Source organism: Fukomys damarensis, unplaced genomic scaffold, assembly GCF_012274545.1.
Source record: "Fukomys damarensis isolate Sample0158 unplaced genomic scaffold, DMR_v1.0_HiC HiC_scaffold_18, whole genome shotgun sequence".
NCBI lineage: Eukaryota > Metazoa > Chordata > Mammalia > Rodentia > Bathyergidae > Fukomys > Fukomys damarensis.
Window position 1 is genome coordinate 46,974,571 of NW_022900930.1, and position 17,781 is coordinate 46,992,351.

General features: G+C 48.7%; 1 protein-coding gene across 2 annotated transcripts in view; it reads left to right on the plus strand.

The window, feature by feature from the left end:
* The window catches only part of Ptk2b (protein tyrosine kinase 2 beta), a 129,031-nt gene that overhangs the window by 63,568 nt on the left and 47,682 nt on the right, over nucleotides 1-17,781 (plus strand). For both annotated transcript variants that reach the window (XM_010623523.3, XM_010623532.3), the window contains one exon: nucleotides 8,194-8,434. In XM_010623523.3, coding sequence (XP_010621825.1) covers nucleotides 8,231-8,434 — 204 coding nt within the window. In that variant the 5' untranslated portion in view covers nucleotides 8,194-8,230. The remainder of the gene's footprint in view (nucleotides 1-8,193; nucleotides 8,435-17,781) is intronic.

Below are 17,781 nucleotides of genomic sequence, written 5' to 3' on the forward strand. Positions count from 1 at the left end.
CTGGCCTCTGGGTGGGCAGGTGCTGGCAGCAGAACGGCTCCTGGTGGGTAACGGATGTGGGGGTGAGGAACTGTAAGTGTGGTAGAGTTTCAACAAATGCCTTTTGAATTACACTGAATTACAGCTGGTGGTAAAGACAACCTTGCCGGTTCCTTCCTTTGCAGGGTAACAGAGAGGGGTGCATGGAGAGAAGGAACCAAAGGTTGGGCTGGAGCAGCGGGATGCAGGCCCTTAGGAACTAAGGGCTCAAAGGGCCGGGGCCACGGAGGGCACAGCAGCTGACAGGGCCCAGCCTCGTCCAGAAACTCAGCCCCAAGGATGACAAGTCATGAGAATCCGTGCAGGGGCCGGGCCCAGCCATCCCCTGTGATAGGAAAGGACTGTGTTCCCTGTCCTGTTGACGTGGGCATGGCGAGGGGAGCTGACTCCCAGGTGGAGTGGAAATAAAGTGCCTCTTGGGATACCGACTTCTGCTAGACCCAAGGGTGGCATCTTGGGTGTCACAGGCCCGATGGGGCCCCATGCGGGCAGGGCTGGAAGGGACTTGGGAAGGGGGTGTCTGGGGTAAAGGCAGCCGCATAGCCCCAGGACGAGGAGTTACCATGACCTCCTACGCCTGCACTCACAAGGCCAGGAGGGCTTTTAAAGAGCGTGTACTGGCAGCAGCTTTCCAGTTCTTTCTTCTGAAAATCCACAGGCATTTAAAAAGTGCAGGTGCCAGGGAGTTTACAGAAATAACTACAATTCTCCACAAAAATTCCTTAGAAAGGCAATTATGAGAGGGAAATGAGGCCTTGTCCAGACTGCATTGCTCAGGAGCCTCAGAGATTTTGGGCCCAAATTGCCAAAACTGTTCTTGCAAACAAATATGAATTAAAAAATTTTTTTGTGTGTGAGTTCAGTTTGATTCCATGCTATCCAAGCATAACCATAGCACAATAAAACTCTCTGATATTTCAAAAGAAACTGTTGTTGCCATTTCATAAAAAAAAAAAGAAAGAAAGAAAAGAACATTGTAAATCTGGAAAAGGTGAAAGGCATCATGTTAGACTAGAAGGCTGTCCTTCAAATTCAACACACTGGGCTTTCTGACGCATTCTCTGCCTTGTCCGTCCATGTTTTTCCCATTTTCCCATGGACTCACACAAATATCATCAAGGCCACCGTTGGGGTAGCAGCCACAGCTGGGGAAGTCTGTCCTGTCCGAACTTGTGTTTCAGGTCAAAGTAGAGTTATGGCACTGATCCCACAGCGTGGCGGCAGGGCCTGGCACCAGTCACCAGGAGTGTCTGGTAGTTCGCACAGTCAGAAGGGTGGAGTGATGTCACCAAAGTGGCCCACGCATTCGACTCATTCAAACCTGAGTTAAGTAGCCAAGTCCTCCAGGCCAGCTCACTGCACTGCTGGAACATCACTCACTGGGGACTTTGGAGTTGGCCACAATAGTGGCCTGAGGTCTCTGCCACTTACCTGTAGGGTGATCTGGACAAGGCATCCCTAGTCTTCAGCATCCTCTCTCGGGGCGTGAGGCTAGTAGTACCTATTTGTAGAACTCTCCCGAGAGGCCAGGGATTATTTATGTAAGCTCCCTGGCACACAGCACAAGTTCAGTAAGACATAGCCATTGCCATGTCTTCTGGGGCAAGAATTATGTTTTCCTAGGATGTTTATCCCCGGAGCTTTAAATCTTCTCTGGCCAGGAACACAGCAGTAGGTACCATGACAACCTGGGGTGTCTGGAAGGGACTTGAATCCTGCTTCGATTGCCCCTTCCTTCAGGCAGGTAAATGTCTCCCTGTTCAGGAAGTGCAAATGTTTGTTTTCTTCCTGAAGGTTCTGAGGCTGAACTGCCTCCTTGAGTACCCTTTTCAGGTCTGAGCCAAGAAGTTCTCATAGCCAATTAAAACTTTTCCTGTTTTAGTTTGGGCACGTTTCCTTGTGTTTATTATTCTTTGATTGGGACTTCAGCAGACCTGGAGCCCAGGATGGCTCAGGTCCAGTGTTTTCACTAGTGCCACAGCATGTAGACACCTCTGACACCAAGGGGTGCACCTGGGGTAGCTCAGGACACAGGGAGGGGCAAGCAGCAGGGGTAGAAGAGCCAGGAAGGAGGTCTGGAGAAGGCACCGCACTGCTGATTCACAAGTCAAGGGTCAGAGCACTTTGCGATCATTCAAAGCCAGAGGCTGACGACTGTTGATGAGAAATTCAAACGATCAGGCAGAATTTGGAGGAACAGGCAGGTTCTTTGTCAGGAACAGAAACTGGAGCATCTCAGAGCACTGTTCTCATCCCTTCCTAAGTGAGCATTCAGTGATGTGTGCTGGCATCTTGAGATCAGCCATGGTGGGGATATTTACACCATAGAAATTGGCAAAAATGGAAAATCAGAACTTTTATTTTTCCTGAAGAACTATTGATAAGTGGAACAAAAAAAAATTAGAAATACAGGTAGTCACACAAGATTTTGGGAGTAAAAACCAAAATCAAGCAGTAACCCTGATGGGAGAGACATTCCCCTGGGTCCTGCTTTGTTGTTTATAATGAACTTCCTGTAAGTTTTCTCCCTTTCTCCTCACAACACATCTACAAGGGAAACAGGGTAAGTAACTGTCTCCACTTACAGATGGGGAGAAGGAGGCTGGAAAGTTAAGCTACTTACAAGGTCTTAAAGCCAACTGGAGATGGGTTGGTGCCAGAACAAAGGCAGAGCGAGTGAGCAGAAGACTGTGCAGGTGTGAGAGGTGACTCTGGGGACAGGTGGCCGAGATTTCCCTGCACACTACCTTTTGGTTCCTCTTCTCGGAGAGCTCATTACAGATCTGTATCTGCTGATGGGGGTTTGGGGTGCCCTTGAGTAAGCTGCACATATCAGTGGGGATGTAGGCACCACCTTCCTGGGCCTCTGTCTTGTTTTCTCATTGAGTTTATCGGTAGTTTGTAAGTATACAGTACAGTTACATTCATCATTGGGATCTTGTACCTTTATGACAGATCTTGGTTCTCATATTTTCCCCATGCACTTTTTGCCCTCTCTTCACTCCCTCCCTCCTCCCCTATTTACAAAGACTTTATTTCTAATTTTTCCTTTTCTCATATTCTTTTCCTTTCCCTTATTTCCCTTCCCCGCCCTTCCCACTTCCCCTATACCTTTAGCCCTTTTCTTCCTATTTCACATTGTCAGTTATACACTTCTGATCTTATTTACACTTTCAGTTTTTCACACCAGAGAAACTACTCAGTATTTACATGTGTGTCTTATTTATTTCACTTGAGTATGGTCTCAATGTTCATCCATTTTCTTATGAATGACTCTAGTTTCTCATTCTTTATGGCTGAGTACTACTCCATTTTATAGAAAAAAAAACCACATCTTCTTTATCCAGTCTCCAACTGATGGGTGACTGGGCTCTTTCCAGGTTTTAGCTATGACAAACTGTGCTGGGCCTGTGTCTTTGAACAAATGGCCGTGTTTTAACCCTGAGTCCTTCCAGGACCTGTGGAAACAAAGTCACAGCACAAGAAGGATAATGCTTGCAAAGCAAAAAAGGGCTCAAGATGCTCTGTAGGCTGGGACATTCAGTGAATGCTGGGGGTGGGCACAGTGGTCCTTGCATGTAGTCTGTGCCTCCCTCAGTACCCCTTCTTCTGTGCCTATACCGCTTCTTCATTTTTTTTTTTTTCTTTGAGACAGGGTCTCACTGTGTAGTTGAGACTGACCTGGAACTCACTATGTAGCTCAGGCTGGTCTCGAACTCACAGTGATCCTCCTGCCTCAGCCTCCTGAGTGCTGAGATTACAGGTGTGCGCCACCATGCTCAGACTGTACCACTTCTTCAAAGGCAACTGGACAGGTGGGAAGAATTCTGGACTTGGCTTGCAGCTTGCTTTGAGATCCAGTCTGCTTCTTAGCAAGCATGAATCCTTGCCCAAATGGGTCCCCAACTGTAAAACAGACCTCATTATTCCTGCCCACCTCCCGGAATGGCTGTGCAGAACATTTGTGTTTCTTCTTAAGATTTTAAATGATTTAAAAAATACATAGCCACATCAGAGGTTGTGGCTGCAAAGGGCTAAAACAGAACCGAGGGGCTAGCATTGGGCTGGGGGCACAGGCAGATGCTGGGTGACTGAAATGACTTTGCTAAAATATTTCCACCTCAGCCCCAGGGCCACTAGGACTGACAGTCTGGGAGAAGCCAATGAGCAGAGCACTGGGGCCTTTTCCTGCGTCCCAGTGATGCCCGGTGTGCCTGTCTGTCGATGTACGATCGTGGCCGGGATGGGCCCGGCTCCTGCCTGGGCTGGATCCTGCTTGGTCAGGCCGGGAGACAGGGTCATTCTCAGCTGTGCTTTCTCACGCGCACACTGCTTTCTTAGAGCATTTTTTAGTTCAGAGCACAGTGGAGGGTTTGTGTGTGTCAGCACCTCGCACGGGTGGGCGGCATTCTCTACAGTGCGTGGTTTACACAAGAGCTTGCTCTCAGGGTTGGACTTTCCGAGAGTGTGGGCGAATGTGTAGGCCTGTGTCCACCGTTACAGTCTCAGAGTGAATGGCTTTGTTGCCCTAAAAACCTCTGTGCTCTGTTGTTTCACCCCCTCTCCCCCTCCCCCAACCCTGGCAACCATTGATCTTCTTAGGACCTTCATCCTTTTGCCTTTTCCAGGTCATCCAGTTGGAATCACAGTGTTCAGGTTTTTCAGGTTGGCTTTTTTAACTTAACAATACACACTTAAAGGCCGGGTGTGGTGGTGCACGCCTGTAATCCCAGCACTTGGCAGGCTGAGGCAGGAGGATAGCTATGAGTTCGAGACCAGCCCGGGCTACATAGTGGGTTCTAGGTCAGCCTCAACTACATAGTGAGACCCTGTCTCAAAAAAACAAACAAACAAACAAAAAATACATACTTAAATTCCTTCTGTGTATTTTGTAGCTTGACAGCTCATTTCTTTTCAGTGCTGAATAATATTTCACGACATGGATGTACCACAATTTGCTTATCGATTCAACTACTGAAGGACATTGTGGTTGCTTCCACAGTTTGACAATTATGAATAAAGCTGCTATAAGCCGCCAGAGTCTTTGTGTGGGCATAAGCTGTCAACTGCTTTGGATAAATACCAAGGGGTGTAATTGCTAGATCATATAGTAAGAACGTGTTTGCTTTTGTAAGGAACTGTGACACTGCCTTCCAAAGGGCCTGTGCTCTCCTGCATTCCCACCAGCAGTGAATACAAGTTCTCACTGCTCCACATTCGTGTTGCAGTTTTACATCCTCTTGGCTCTTCCAGTTTGAAAGCACTGCCTTTCATTGCACCGCTGCCTCAGCAGCTCAGGCTCAGAAGTATCTGAAGGTCTGATCCCGAGCTGCTGTGGCTCAAGGAGCCGCCAGTCTTTGGGTGTGACTGCTGGCTGGGTTGAGGGGATACCTCTTGGGTCCCCCAAGCTGCACATGCACCCACGCTCTTCACTGTGTGCACCCCACAGCCATGTGGTGTGAGCTGCAGGTGTGGGCGTAATGCTCTTCCTTCCCCCAGTCCAACACGCAGCACCACTGGTGCCCAGGTTCTCGGCGGCCTTGAGAAGCCAGGCTTTGGTTGGTTGGACCCCAGGACTTCTGTCTTAGTGCAAGTTCTACACTAAAGTAGCACAAGCTAAACCACAAACATTTGTTTCTCACGGTTCTGGAGGCAAGAAGGGTGCCAGCATAGCAGGGCTCTGGAGAGGTCCCTCTGCCCAGTCACACATGGCTGACTTCTTGCTCTTGTCCTCACACGGCAACAAGAGGCTAACGAAACTCTCTTGGGTCCTTTATCAAAGGACACCAATCCCACTCATCAGGGCTCTGCCCTGATGATGTAATCACTGCCCCACATCCCCACCCCCTGATAGCATCACCTTGGGGGTGAGGACTTTAGATAGAGATCTTAGGGTATAGACATATTCAGTCCGTTGTGAGCAGTCTAGCCCCTGGGGACAGACAGCATACTCCTCTGCACTTCCTTCCTCCCCCAGACGCCTGTGTCACAAGTCTTCCCCCTGAAGGTCCTGTCTGCATATTAGCTCGTACATATAGGTGCCCAGGACCACTGACTGGCCCAAAAGACACCCAGACCTGAAGCTGGAACCAGCTGTGTGAGTGGCACCTACCCAGTCCTTTATAGTTTCTTGTACATAGTTTCATATCCCAACTGCAGTGTGTGCTCTATAGGGCCGGAGTCTTTTCTCTCATCTCCACGCCCTCCGTGTTCTCCCTCAGCTGCCAGCTGCCAGCTCTGCATCTCTGCCCTTCAGGGCCTTCTCCGTTCTCCTTTGTGCAGAACTGGCTGGGAAAGCTGGGAACAATGGCTGCAAGAAGTGGCGTAGAAGTAGGCCAGACCCTCACTGTCTGGAGGGGAAGGAGTCCTGTCCAGGCTTGTGTCCCCCGCAGGACCAAACGGGTTTCCAAGATCCCCCTCAATGAATAGCTCCTTTTTTTTTTTTTTCTTCCCTTCCCCATCACGCCTCTCTCCCTCTCCTGGCACTGTTTTCTAGTCCAGCCTCTCGAATGATTTCCCTTGGATTTCTGGTTGTCACAAATAAGGTGAAAAGGAACTGCAGTGCCTTCCCACTGCATAGTACAGCACTGGCCCCCAGGACATGAAAAATGGCAGGGGTACTTGGGGATTGATGGGTGTAAAGATCCGGATATACTTCTAGAATATATGTGTCTCCATGGTAATAGATATACTCTATGTATGTACGTACGGTGATGATTATGTTCATATTAGTCTCTACATGAGTGCAGATTTCTCTCTCCATTAGATTTGTCACAAGCTGTGGCTGCCTTTGTGAAATCTGAGCCTGGGGCTTCCCGTTTTCTTTCCCCTTTTTGGCCTAACTTGCCTTGCTCCTCCCTTTGTCCTTACAGCATCTCTTTTGCACCTTCATAATACACGTTTACTTTAAAAACCAAACCAAACCAAACCAATGGTTCCTGAAAGCTAGTGAGTGGTCTTCATCTTCTTTTCTTAGTGTCTTGGCACTGTATGGATCAGTGGATTTAGGCTGTGCACCCGTTTTACAAATATTTGATTTCATACTTGTGTTTGAACATTGCCAATTCCATTGTTTTGTCTCCAACACTTGGTTTAGGAATTTCCCCTAAAACTGCTGTCTCTGCCGAGAAGCAGGCTCCATCCACTTTCCGCATGGGTGGGTTTCAGGATGAGAGCTGAGGTCATTCTAGAGCAGCAGCCTCCAGCCCAGCTTAATGTTAGTAAAACCCCAGGAGTTCTGTGATGTACCAGGTCCAGGCCTCATCACAAACAAGTGGCCCTGAAAGTTTCCTGGGTAACCCTGTTGGAGCCCTGGGTGACTCCACCAGCCCACAGCTAGAACTTTCATCACTTCTTTTGTAGTGATGCTTTGTAGCCACAGGAAGTAAACTCTCGTGAGTCTTGACTTCCTGCTTTGTAGCCACAGGAAGTAAACCCTCATGAGTCTTGATGGATTCAGAGGCCAGGAGCAGTGTTGCTGAGGTTCAAATTCCTGAGCTTCTTCCAGTGTTCATCTGCAGCAAGCCAGCTGGCCTGAGTCTTCCAGGGACCTGGCCCAGCCCCTCCCACCCACACTGGGCAGTGGTGGCCAGCAGCAGTTGTCCTGAGCGTGTGGTCGAGCTCCTGTGGAACCCAAGCCTCCTACCCTGAAAGCTCTGGCTGTAGCAGAGGCTGGACAGACAGATCTGTCATCTCCTGAGAGCCTGGACCCCCTCCAGGGCCTTCCTTGCCTTCTGTCTTCTAATTCCTTGAGGCTACCTATTCTCCACTCTGCTTCTCCACAGCTAACCCCGCCCCAGTCTCTCTTTCTCTCCTGCTATGTTCTCCTGTCTCATCCCTTGCCTTTTCTGCTCTGCTGTGCCTTGGAATCTTGCCGGGGCTGCCTCCTTTCACAACTGAGGGCAACTTGCTTGGGAGCCAGTGCAGGAGGAAGGCCGGGAGGTGTCCAGAAGAAACAGCATGCATGCTGGGAGATCCAAGGCTGCATTTTATACCCGGATGTTTATGCCACCTGCTTCAGTGCACTGCAGCCTCCCCAGGCAAGAGAACAGATGCCTTTAAGGGAGGTTTGCAGGAATCAAGGAATGTGACATTCGCACCTTCTCTTGGGGCCTGTAGAAACTCACTTCACAGCTGTCCCTGTTGTCTCCACAGGACTGCGATGTTCTGGTCCTAGCTGCGGTCTGAGAGGATGTCCGGGGTGTCTGAGCCCCTGAGCCGAGTAAAGGTGGGCACTTTACGCCGCCCTGAGGCCCTCCCAGAGCCCATGGTGGTGGTGCCGGTCGATGTGGAGAAGGGAGACGTGCGCATCCTCAAGGTCTGCTTCTACAGCAACAGCTTCAACCCGGGGAAGAACTTCAAACTGGTCAAATGCACCGTCCAGACGGAGATCCAGGTAGGTGGCAGCCTCCATTTGCTCCCTTTGTGCCTCCTATCCTCCCTGGGTGGATGAGCAGCCTTCCTTCAGCCCAGTGGGCTCACCTGTGCCACTCTGGGAGGGGCAGTTGGCGTCAGGAGGGGTGCTTCTCAGTGTGCACCACCAGCCCGCTTCCCAGGTGTGCGCACCCTGCATTTTAGGGGTCTGACAGGTGCGTTGGGGCCTTCCTCTGAATCCCTGATCATTCACTTGGTCTTTAATCCCATTCCTTCCAATGCAGTGAGCACTGGTGACATTTGAGGCTCTGCAAGTCTTCAAGTTTAACTCTGGAACTAGAGGCGCATGCAAGTGTTTGCATTAAAAAAATAGAACAAAATGCTATAAGGTTTGTGCTGGTCACTTAGAGGGAGCCGGTGGGGCATTTAGAGGATGATAATGACCCAGAGATGCCCCAGGTCAGGGAGGTGTAAACAGGTGGCTCCTGCCCACCTCTGGTCTCAGAATCTGTTCTGCAGATACAGGTGCCAACCTTCATCGGGCGCCTAGATCCCAGAAAGCCAGTCCGTCTTCACCGCATCTGTGCAAGATTATCACCAGAAGCGGAGTTCCCATTAACTGACTGATTTTAATAAGCTGCAAAATTTTTGCCAGCTGTTCCTGGGACAGAGGATGAACAGTTCAAATATACGAAGGACCCAAACAAATGAGATCCTCCCAAATTGTCCAACAACTACTATCTGGAGCCTAAGGAGTCACTGTGCGACGAGAGTACGGCCATCCTCTCTGCCCAGCCCTCTGGGTGGGGAAAGTGATGGTGGAAGAGAAAGTGAATTTTACCCTGAGAAGGCTGCTTGGAGAGTTTGTCATTTGGACAGAGGGAGTAGTGGGGAACTGTGGGGCAAACGACTCAGGTCTGAGACAGCTGGATTAACTGTCACCATGTCACTGCCAGCCCTTCCACTGCCCTCAGAGTCGGGGTCCCTACACAACCAGAGTGGCTCAGCACGCTCTGCCTTGACCCCAGCGCCGACTGTGCCTGGTGAGCTCACTGTCAGTCAGTGGCCACCGCTGATCAGGGCTTGGTTGATGCCTTCTCTTTCCTGTAATGGATTTGATCGTGATATGGTTTCTGACAGGGAAGTGTTTGTGTGCCCTGGGAGTGAGTCCAGGCCTCCTCTTTCTAGTTGGGGCTTTCACCTCTCTGGAACTGTCCACTTCTTAAGTCTTCTGCAAGTGCTGGTGCCATTGGCTCCGAGCCTCACTAGCTTATTTTTCAGAAGTTAACCTGAGTTCCAATTTTGGGGGTCATTTTATTGCCCTTCTGTGCTAAAAGTCAGAGAATATCTGGTGCTTCTGCTTAGGACGTGTTCCATGGTGTTGGTGGTGAGATGGGCCTCGAAGGACAGGTAAGATTTAAAGCGGCAACACAGTGGGCTGGGGATTTAGCTGAGTGGTTCCACCACCTGCCTCAAAAGCACAAGGTCCCGAGTTTGATCCCCGGTACCAAAAAATAAAAATAAAGTGGCAACACAGATTAGAAAGGCTTTTCCAAGAGGAGAAAGCAACATGAACAAAGGCCAGGAGGCTACTTAACAGTGCATTCTCAGGTTTGACTGGAACAAGGAAAAGTATCTAAGTCAGATCAAAACAGAAAGTTGACAGCAGATAGTGGAGGGCCTAGAATACCAGGATGAGAAGCTTGGAGTTGGGCAGGCACTGGGGAACAGTGCATAGTTTTTAATCAAGGGAGAGATTTCCTGGAGTTTAGGCAGTGCCTGATGAGGGTTTAAGGGTAAGATTAGCACAGGCCTACCAGAAGGGCAGTAGGACCTAGGCTTAGGAGGAATGTCTACAAGTGCTTGGGCCCGTCTGGAGAGGGGCAGGACCAAGGTGAAGGACAAAAGAAAGGAATGTACATCCAAGCCTTCTGAGTTTCCTGCTTTTGACACCTCCTGCAGATGGACTGTCCTCTTCTAATGTCACCCGCTTGCTACAGGCAGCTTACAGAAGCCACCCAGGCTTTCAGCCAAATGCTGATGCACTTTAACTGGCAGTGTGACCTCGGCCCTAACTGCTTCACCTGTCTGGGTTTCAGCCTCCTCTGTGGGGAGCAGGCTCAGCTGCAGCCTTGCTGTGAGGAGATGAAATTGAGACATACATAGTGCACAGGAGGGTCTTGACTACTAACCGCAAGTTCTTGATTAGGGTCCTTACCCTGCCCAGGAATCTCCAAGGATTGTTAAGTGCCCAGAGAGGCAAGTTCAAATGGTCTTCTTTTGGTGTCATCTGTCTCATTTCCAAACTGAGAAGTAAGATGATCACATTTGTGTTCTAAAATAGCATGTGGTGTTCTGCAAGATGTTAAGAAATGTACCCTGGAGAGTGGATTTTATACTCAAAGAAGTTTGGGAAATGATTCTACAGCAAAACTTCTCAGGACCTTTAATAGGTTGATGTGTCTAGCGATTCTCTAAGACATAGCCACAGATCTCTCTCTCTCTCTCTCTCTGCCCTTCCCTCTTCCACTCTCTCTCTCTCTCGCTCGCTCTAGCTCTTTCTCTCTCCCTTTCCCTCTCCCCTTTTTCTTTCTTATTTCCTCTTTCTTTTTTCTTCTTTCTTCCCTCCCTCCATTCCTCCCTCCCTCTCTCCCTCCCTCCTTCCCTCCCTTCATTCCTCTCTCCCTCACTTCTTTCTTTTGTTGTGGTAGTGGTGCTGGGGTCGAACCCAGGGCCTTGCACATACATATTAGGCAAATGCTCCACTGGTGAGTTAGAGCCCCAACCCTAGCATAAGCCTTTTCCTAAAGGACCATTTCTCTGTTTTTATTTTTCCTCATTGAGTTCATTGGTACACTTTAGGTATACAGTACAGTTACATTCATTATTGGGATCTTGTACCTTCACATGACAGGTCTTGGTTCTCATTTTTTCCCCTTGTCCCTGCCCTCCCTTCACCCCTCCTCCCCTCACCCTTTACAAACACTTCATTTCCATTTTTTCATTTTCTCATATTTTTTTCTTTTCCCTTATTAGCTTTCCCCTACCCTTCCCACTTTTCCCACACCTTCAGCCCGTATAAGAACCATTTCTATTAAAGTTGGATCACTAGTTCTTCCCCCCCAACCCTTCCAGCAAATCAGAAAATCAGAACCAAGTGAGTGGGAGATGGGTTAGGAAGTGTAGCCATCCCACGGGAGGGAAGTGATGAGGATCTAAAGGAGTATAGTTGAAAACAAAGATAACAGATTTTGAGTTCATCTAAGGAGGCAGAATCAGTAGAAATTGGTGATTAACTGGACATAGGAAGGAAAATAAATGAAGGAGACAAGATGACTCAGGCTTTTGCTTGAGCAACTGAATGGGTGTGGGCGCCACTTGTTGAGAAAGGAAGGGCATTCGGAGATTTCTGCTTTATTGCGTTTGAAGAGTTTTTGAGACTTCTCCATGGAGGAATCAGGGCTTGAAGCTTAGAGGACAGAAGGACCTAGGGCCAAGGTTTCAGGCATCATCATAAAGTGGTCCCCATGCCAGGGTCATGCAAGGATGACAAGATCATCCAAAAAAGGATGAGTCAAAAAGAAGGCAATCTGGAGGAAACAACTTCCAAAGGGCTGACAGAGAAAAAGTGACCAATGAAGGGGAACCAAGAATCACAGAAAGATGAAGAGGACCAAGAGAGCAGCGTCAGGAGAGTCACAGCAGAGGGGCCCAAGGAAAGAGCGATTGGCGGTGTCACATGCTCAGAGAAGTCCAGTGAGATAAGGCCCAGGCTCACTGCCTTCCTGGACAGGACCATGGATGACTCTGCTAGGCCGGCTCAGTGGAGGGGTGGGGACAGCGACCAGTGTTCAGTGGGCCAGAGAGCGGAGACAGTGAGAATAACAGACCCTGCACACAAGTTTTGATCATGATGGGAAAGAAAGGAGAGTGGGCCAGAGCGAACCGTCACCAGCAGGCAGAACGCCATATGTGACAGTCCTGAAGTACAAAGGCACTTGGCAGGTGTGAGGCTCAGATTTCCCCAAGGCTGACTCCTTAAACCATGTTAATAATCTTGGTCTTTCCTCTGGGAAACCACTGATATAATTTAAATGTGTGAGTGATGCGAGACTGTGTTTTTTGAAAATCATTCCGATTACATAGTGGAAAATAGAGGAAAGCATGGCTGGGTGTGGGCTGAGGTTAGGTGGTCGTTGCACCACGAGATGAGGAATGGTAACTGGGATCATGGCGTGGAGATGGTGATGGTCATCGTGGGAGGAGTGACGGTGGAGGCGATGCTGGTGACAATGGTGGTAACGAAGGTGATTCTAAAGGCGGCGGCAGTGTTGGTGAAATGCGAGGACAGTGCTGGTGGTCATAGCGATGGTGTCAGTGATTTTGCTGATGGTCGTAGAGGTGATGGTGATGTACCGGTAGCAGCTGGCACTTTTTTTTTGGTACTGGGGATCAAACTCTGCTCCTTGTGCTTACGCGGCAGGCGGCGGCACTACTGAGCTAAGGCCCCGGCCCCAGCTGGCACTTTTGAAAGCACCTCATATGCGTAATCTCATCAACTTATCCGAAGGATCCTGTGAAGTACACAATGTGATCATCTCCACTGTATAGATAAGGAAACGAATGTGGAGGGGCTAAAGAAATTGCTAGGAAGGACAGGTTTCGTTCTGGAACCCAGGCGAGCCTCCAGCAGAGTCTGCATTCGATGGAGAAAAGGGATTGTAGTGCAGACAGTGTGGGCGATGGGAGCGGAAGGCTCTGGTGATGGATGGGAGTTGGCACAGGAATGAGGAAGAGGGAGGTGTCGAGAATGGCAGCCCTGGCTCAGGTACACAGGGCCGCATTCCCTAAGCTGAAGAACACTGGGGGAGAAAGTAGGCGTGGGGAGTTCACACATTCAGTTTTAGACCAATGAATGCACTAGAGGCACTTTTAGCATTTTCACGTGGAAAATCTGAGTAAGTTGTTGGTTGTGTAGCTTTGGGGAGAGAACCAGTCTGGGCACAGGCATCTGAGCGTGGCCAGCCTCTAGATGACGGTGATAGCTGTGGCTGTGGATGAGATCATTGAGGAACCAGACTGAAGTCATTCCTTCTTCTATTCCACAAGTATTGGTTTGGGTGCCCCCGTGGCTGGCACCATGGTGGCTGTGGCTGGGAGGCATCAGCATGTACCCCAAATACAGGTGAGCATCCTCCTTTCCCACAGCTTCCTGACCAAAGGAGCAACTGACACTGACTCACCCTGATGAATGAACCTTCACACACTGAGGCCAGTAGTCTGATGGGAAGAAATAGATCCTGGGAGAGCTCTTCACACAGAAGTTTGATCCAAACCTTTCATGGGTTTTCCTGAAATCCTCACCCCTTGCCTCACTGGCTGTGTGTCTGAGCAAATGGAAGCAACACAGCCTCACCCTGGCATAGCCCACGTGGTAGCACACTTTTGAAAGGTAGTCACTCCGTGCTTCCTCACTGAGCTCCTGTCTTTACCTTTCTGCTCACCTTCTTTCTATGCAAGCACACTGTCTTCATGGTGTGCTTTGTCTGGCTGTTAAAAGCTATGGAAATGATCACTAGCTCTGATGCCTAGGACCTAGCAAAACTAGGCAGGCACTGCAGAGACTTGAGCAGTGTGCTAAATGTACTTTGCTCTTCTTGGTTTTCCACTTCCCCTTTGTTTGATATTCACAAGGAATTGTTTGGGTGCTCTGAAGCTCTGAGCAAAGCTTGTAGCATTATATTTTCCTCTAACATGCTAATTTGCTTGTCTGGGAAAGGGATTTAGATGACACTTTCAAAACAACTGGCAGAGCATCGCCCAGATGTGCCCATACAAAGCGTCTCCTCTGTGTCTTCCTTCTCTCTGCCTCCCCTCCTGTGCTCCTGCTGTTTCTCTCTCACTCTCTTTGGGTTGAGTGACTGTATGTTCCAGTTTGTCTCAGTCCCTTTTATGTACATTGTCCAGTGCCCTGACGACTCCAAGAGTCTATGGCCACCTACTTCTTGGTGCCGTGGCCTCCGATCTCCCTGCTGGCACAGAAACCAACTGGCCTGCCTCTGGTTGCCCAATGCTCTGCAGGTTCTCATCTCTGCCCATCGTTGGAGTGGCTGCGTTCCACACAGGAGGGCATTAAGCAAAATGTGGGCATTTGTCCGTGATATGATGTGGTCAGAGCTGCCCACAGGACCCCACGGGCTAAGCCTTCTCCCTCAGCCAGCCTCTCCTGGGCAGAAAAACTGCTTTCAGGGTGCACCCTTGTCTTATCCTGAAGCAGCACCACACTCTGAATCCTTACTTTCATCATCAGGAGGGGCAGGAACTGAAGCCATCCTGTGTGCTTTGCACACTGTCCCTGTACTTCTCTCCACCCACAGCAGGGTCTCCAGGCTGCAAGGGTGGCCCTGGGTGCTGCTTGCCTGGCACATGTAGAAAGCAGAGTTCAGGACCCAAATGCAACCCATTTCATGCAGGCTTATATGCATTTCTGTCCCCTTCAGTGGCCACACAGTGAATTCCTGGAGAGACAAAAATGTATGTATTGTGACCCGCTGGTCCTGAACTTCCCTGTACCATCAGACATTCACTCCAGTTAGCTGTGAGCTTATTAACCAGACACAGGGTATTATGGGCTGAATATTTATGAACCCCCATTTATTTGTTGAATCCCTAACCTCCAGTGTGATGGAATCTGCATGGGAGGCCTTTGGTAGGTGCTATGGTATACTTATGTTGGTGTCTAGTACCCAGTGTGGCAGTGCTGAGAAGCGATTAGGCCGTGAAGGCTGTAGTCTCAGGAGTGAGATTGGCATCTTAGGAAGAGGTTGGAAGGAACACGCTGCCCCTTCCCTTCTGCCATGTGAAGACGCAGCAAGAAGGCTCCACACTGGAACCTGAACCTTCTGGTGCCTTAATCTTAGGTCTCTCAGCTTCTAGTACTGTGAGCAATAAATTTCTCATGCTTACAGTTACCTAATCTAAAGCATTTTGTTATAACAGCAGGAACAGGCTGAGACAGGAGGTAATTAGTTTCAGATGAGGCAGCGAGAGTGGGGGCGCCTAACAGCATTAGTGCCCTTATAAAAAGAGGGAGACCAGAATACTTTCTCCTCTCTCAGCCATGAGAGGACACAGCCAGGAGACACCATCGGTGAGTCAGAGTGGACCCTCACTAGGACTGACACCCTGATCTCAGACAAGCTTCCTAAATAAGAGAAAGAAGTGTTTAGGCTGTCCTGGCTATGAGGTATGATCAAGGAATACAGTGGATGTTTAAATTAAAAATTGTAAACATTTATTACAGTAAAAGACACATTTCTAGTAATTGCACCCCAAAATGCTCCTTCTCATTTTAACACATTTATCCCATTTTTCTTGTCACTTTCCAAAGCAGTTCAGGAAGACTTCTTTTGTGAGCGTCTTTTTGTGGCTGCCTTGGTGTCCTGAATTAATTCAAAATACTTACACTGAGTGCTGCCAAATCAATATGGAGATACCTCAAAGAGCTGGGACTAGAGGTTCCATTTGACCCAGCCATCCCTCTGCTGGGTATCTTTCCAAAAGAATTAAATGAATCATACCACAGTAATATATGCTCACCTATGTTTATAGCAGCACAGTTTGTAATAGCTAAAACTTGGAAACAGCCCATTTGTTGGAAACTGGATAATGAAGATGTGGTTTTTCTATAAAATGGAATACTACACAGCCATAAAGAATGAGAAATTAGATTCATTCTCAGGAAAATGGATACATTTTGAGGATATACTCCTAAGTGAAATAAATAAGTCACACATGTGTAAATACCGAATAGTTTCTCTGCTGTGAAAAACTATAATAGTACTCAAGATCCTAATGAGGTAATTAACAATGTGAAATAGGAAGAAAAGGGCTAAAGGTGTAGGGAAAGTGGGATGGGTAGGGGAAAGGGAATAAGGGAAAAGAAAAAATATGAGAAAATTAAAAATTGGAAATAAAGTGTTTGTAAATGGGGAAGGGAGGAGGGGGTGAAGGGAGGGCAGGGACAAGGGGAAAAAATGAGAACCAAGACCTGTCATGTAAAGGTACAAGATCCCAATGATGAATGTAACTGTACTGTGTACCTAAAATGTACCAGTAAACTCAATTAAAAAAAAACATGACAGTGCGTCCTCATCCACCTTGTTCACTAATCTGGCGCTGTGCAACTCCTGGCTCTTCCCCAAACTCAAAATGGCCATGAAAGGTAAACATTTTGAATCAGTTCAGGACATAGAGCAGCCACAACCATACAACTAAAGACATTCACAAAAAATCACTTCCAGAACTGTTGCAGGAAGTGGCAAGAACAGAGGGATAAGTGCGTTCAAAGAGAAGGACAGCTTTTTGTGGGGAATTCATGGCAATGTATCTTTTTCTGTAATACAGTTTTAAATTTGCGCATTCGCCGTATTTGGGCTCCACACTTCTTACGGTAACGTGTTACGGCAGCCCTGCTCACTATGCGCTGTGGTCCTCAGGCCCCTGGCTCAGCTGCTGTGTTTCCAGAGTAGGCCCTGTGTCCTCCTTCAGATCTGCTGAGGTGAGCCTCAAGGTTGGGGTGCAAGAGGACAGGACGGGTGGGCAGCCTGTCTCAGGGACTTGTCACTTCTGAAAGAAAGCTAGAGTAGTAAGGATGGATGGAATCACACCGCTGTGAGAACAGTCCCTGAAACAAGAGGGGAGAGGGCCTGGCCAGGAAACCACAAGGCACCCACAGTGATAAAAGAGGCACACTCACAAAGCCTCCTCTCTGCTCCGTACCCCTCCCCATTTCCTGTGCTAGCTCCCAACCACCCACCCACACAGACACTGGGAGGCACACAGGCAGCGCTCCGGGCCTCTCTGTTTATCTGTATGCTTAGATTCATGACATCGACACATTAGTAGTCAGGTGTCTGTACTTTGGCTTCTATTTTTAATCTGGTGGTTGCATTGCTGAATGTCCTTGTTAGAGGCTTTTATCACCTCAAATTGAATGCTCTTAGAGTTTTAAAGTTATGCTAACTTTTATCATTTTGTTCTTCAATCACTTTTTAAATAGCATCCTTATGCGTGTGAGGACTCTGAACTTGTACAGCCATTGCATTAGTTTCCTGTTGCCACTGTAACAGATAGCTGCAGACCTGGTAGCATTAAGTCCACCAAAATGATTCTCTCACAATTCTAGAAACCGGAAGTCGGCAGGCATGGTGTGAGCGGGGCCTCTGGCTCTCCAGCGGCTTTAGGACACATCCTTCCCTGCCTCTTCAGCCGTCTCCTTTGCTGTGGTGGCATCCCCCCAGCCTCTGTCCATGTCTTCATGTGGCCATCTCTTCCTTCTGTGTGTCCTTTATGAGGACACTTGGCACT